Source organism: Orbicella franksi, chromosome 15 (assembly GCF_964199315.1).
Source record: "Orbicella franksi chromosome 15, jaOrbFran1.1, whole genome shotgun sequence".
Classification (NCBI taxonomy): Eukaryota; Metazoa; Cnidaria; class Anthozoa; order Scleractinia; family Merulinidae; genus Orbicella; species Orbicella franksi.
The window spans coordinates 20,426,440-20,430,346 of NC_138159.1; the positions used below are offsets into that span (position 1 = coordinate 20,426,440).

Here is a 3,907-nt window from a genome sequence, read left to right on the forward strand (position 1 = left end):
GGTTGGAGGCCTGGCAATAGATAAACACAGGGCACCCATGCTGAAGTGCGCCCACGCAAAAAATTTCCCGGTGTTGTAAATAACCGGAAAAACTCTCATAACGCCAGGACAAAAGCTTTTGTAAACTTTTTTTTTCCTCTCCTTATTACTATTTTTTATTATTATTTTAAAGAAAGTATACAATTTTTACTGAGTGGGTCGACTGGTCGACGTTTAAAACACGGCCTTAGTTTTCACTTCCAGGTTAAAGACTCCTAATGCGGCAGTTATCGACAGCCGCTCACAAAACCATCACAAATAACCGTCACGAGGATATAATGGGCTCCTGTGATGCATTAGAAAGACTTGGTCGCGAAATGATAATAAAATCATGAAGAAAGCGGGCGACAAACTATATTTTAACTCTCAGCAACAATAATGAGTGGACACCAAGAGAAAATGAGGGGACACTGGCTAAACATAATGCTAGGCTTAAAAAGAACCGAACAACGCGCTATCTGTGGGCACATGTACATATATAGCCATTTCCAGGCGGTTCAGTTAGTTGCCAAGCAGCGCAAAAAAGGGGGCAGTGCGAGTTTGAATCCACGTTCACGCTTTGTAAATAACACCCACTCGGTCTGCCACCTGCCAGTTAACATTTCTGAGGCATTTTAAACCATGTTGTGTTTATTTTTGATATACTGTTTTGGGTTTTTGGGTGGCATTGATTGAAAGCAAGCTCTAGGCAAGGTCTTTTTTCTCCGGGACGAAAATTGCGCACTGAATCATTTTTTTTTTTCTTTTATGAGAGATGCATGGTCAGCTGTTCTTACCGGGAGAACCTGGAGCAAGCTGGAACCCGCTTACTGTCGATCTTCTTTCTCCTTATTCAGCAAGTTTGAAAGACTTCTCTGATAACGAAACAGCACGGTGTTAAACTTTCAAGTCAAGAATTCGATTACTTCAGAAAATTAGGTTAAAAAACACCGTCGCAGTACCATTTAAATTCACCATACAACAAATTGTAGGATTTTTCCATTACATTTTATTTGCAGCGTTTTATCACTCGGCTTAGGGTTCCTCACAGAACAATGTTATTTACTTACACACGGAAAAATGAATTGAACCAGAGAACACACACAGGGTAATATAAAGGCATAAAACAGCTTAAAACTCGGCGATACATCCAGGCATTATTACAACATGGCCTGACCTGTTGTAAAACTACCTTCCATACTCCTATATTATTTAATTAAACTAATGTTGTTTGACAGCCTTGTTTTTAGATCTTTTTGGTCTTAAGGCTTCTGCTTCAACAGAAGTGTCATCGAGATCAAACAACTCCGCGAGCCGGCCTGTCTCATACGTGTCGTCTTCAAGAAAAGAACGCCGTTGGTCTGCAATAACAAATTGTTATTATTACTATTATTATTATTATTATTATTATTATTATTATTATTATTATTACTGGAAAAGCGTGCACAATGTACTGCAAAAACCTTTTAAAAATACATGTCAGCATAGTACGGGTTAAATTCGTGCACAAGGTGTGTAGAAATTTGATGAAACGCAATCTGATATATCTTCGTAGTTGAAACAAAAGCTAAGGGAGAAGATTAAGAAATTATTTGGGTAGGTTAACGTTATAAGTTCTTTGTATTCGTTGTACTGTGTTAATAATGGGCATATATATATTTTTAGATGCGTCGCTTTTAATCCGTGTTAATTTTCATTTAGCATCTTTGTATCTTTTCGGTTGATTATCACCGCTGCTTTTCATTTTTTTTTTCTTTTTTCCCTTTTCTTTTTAACGTAAGTAGACAATTATTTTGAGGTTTCCCTCATTTTGAACGCCACATTCGAGGGAAAACTGGTTGCTTTGAATATTTTCGTATTTTCTTGCATACTTTACTTGAATTATGTATAAAACTAGTTCTTTCTACGCAGCTGATAGGTTTTCCCTCAATTCTCCACTGAAAAGACGACCGTATCATCTGTAATAATTAGGGAGTTTAAGCAAATCGCTACGGCTGGCGCTGATACGGCTGCCGGAAGTAAATTTCCCCCAAAATGAGACACTGCACATGTAAGGCGGTTGCATCCAACCGTAGCGTGAAATCTATGGGGCGCCGTTTGTAAATTTATTATTTAGACCGAATTTATGCCATTTTCCCCTTATTTATAAATAATTGGAAACGCCACAAAATTTGTTTATAAATAAGACACAAGAACTTGTCCGTTGATATGTAAATACTTATTTTAGGTACGTTCTGATTTATAAATAATCTTTTACCATAGAGTTATTATATATAAATAATAAACTAAACAACTTCAATTATTTATATATCAGGTCATCTCTAAAATAGTTATTTACATATCATAAAGTTTGTAAATGCCATTATTTATAAATAAATTACTTCGCCGGGAGTGTAAATTCATTATTTAGAAATAATAAATTTCACCTCGCCGAGTGTAAATTTATTATTTATAAATAATGAACTTCACTGAGTGTGTAAATTCATTATTTAGAAATAATGAATTTCTCCTCGCCAAGTGTTAATTTATTATTTATAAATAATGAACTTCATTGAGTGTGTAAATTCATTATTTAGAAATAATGAAGTTTCATTTCGCCGACTGTAAATTTATTATTTAGAAATAATGAATTTAACCATGTGTGTAAATTCATTATTTAGAAATTAATTATTTAGAAATAATGAAGTTTCATCTCGCCGAGTGTAAATTTGTTACTTAGAAATATTGAACTTCACTGAGTATGTAAATTCATTATTTAGAAATAATGAAAGTATGAATGGCTGACCCAGCGTCTCTTGCCCGATCGATTTCGGAGGCTGTTTCTCGCGCTATAAGTGAGACAGTTAATGCTACCCTTGCTCAAGTAGGTAACGGCGGCGGTATGTAGCCTGAAATTCAGCACTGGCGGATCTGGGGGAGGGGCCCAGGGAACCCGTTCTTCCCCCCCCCCCCCCCTCAACCCCCCGCCTCAACTCTCTATTATGGAGTTCTTATTCACTCAGCAATTCGGCAGCTCACACTGCAACAGGAACAACTACTCAAAGGCCGAGGTAACAGGTAAATTTTAAGAAAAGAAACTGCTGCATGAAGAAAATAAAAATCGCTTGGCGTGTTAAGTGAAAGGTCTGATTCCTATTGAAATTCAATAATGGTTTAAACGTAAATGAATTTAGCTTTCCACGTGTACGATCTTTAGACTTGCCTGGAATAGACATGCCCAGCCGTGACTTCATCAAGCCAAACAAAGTGTGTCACACAGCTATCCGTCCAAAGGTCACAAAGGTCACAAAGAATTTAACCTGCGAGCGGGCTCACGTTTGAATCAAACACGCGAGTGACGAAGAGGAATAGCGATCGGCGGGAAAGAGGCGCCAAGAAAGTGACTTTCTCCTCTCGCGGCTTCGCCCGTGCATTTCTCGCTCTCAGCTACGCCGAGCGCGTTTGTGCTCCAACGTGAGCCTGTTCACAGGCTACAAAGAATTATCTAAACATCTAAAGACATTATTCGATTTCCCGATTTTAAAAGTTCTGCATTTTCTTCATGCAGCAATTTCTTGGCTTAAAATTTACCTGTTACCTCGGCCTTTGAGTAGTTGTTGTCGTTGTCGTTGTCGTTGTCGTTGTTCCTATTGCAGTGTGAGCTGCCGAATTGTTGAGTGAATAAGAACTACATAATAGATATTTGAAGCGTGATTCTGGCTTAAACTCAATTAACCAAAATAGGAGGGGGGGCCCTCCCCTAGATCCGCCACTGCTGAATTTCAGGCTGCATACGTACCTGAGCAAGGGCAGCATTAACTGTCTCACTTATAGCGCGAGAAAAAGCCTCCGAAATCGATCGGGCAAGAGACGCTGGGTCAGTCATTCATACTTTTATTATTTCTAAATA

At 38.1% G+C, this 3,907-nt stretch overlaps 1 protein-coding gene across 3 annotated transcripts in view; it reads right to left on the bottom strand.

The window, feature by feature from the left end:
• Positions 1 to 781: 781 nt before the first annotated feature.
• LOC145470814 (uncharacterized) overlaps positions 782 to 3,907 on the bottom strand; it is a 20,762-nt gene continuing 17,636 nt past the window's right edge. For all 3 annotated transcript variants that reach the window (XM_081454666.1, XM_081454667.1, XM_081454668.1), the window contains exon 8: positions 782 to 1,379. In XM_081454666.1, the coding sequence (XP_081310792.1) occupies positions 1,240 to 1,379 (140 nt within the window). In that variant the 3' untranslated portion in view covers positions 782 to 1,239. The remainder of the gene's footprint in view (positions 1,380 to 3,907) is intronic.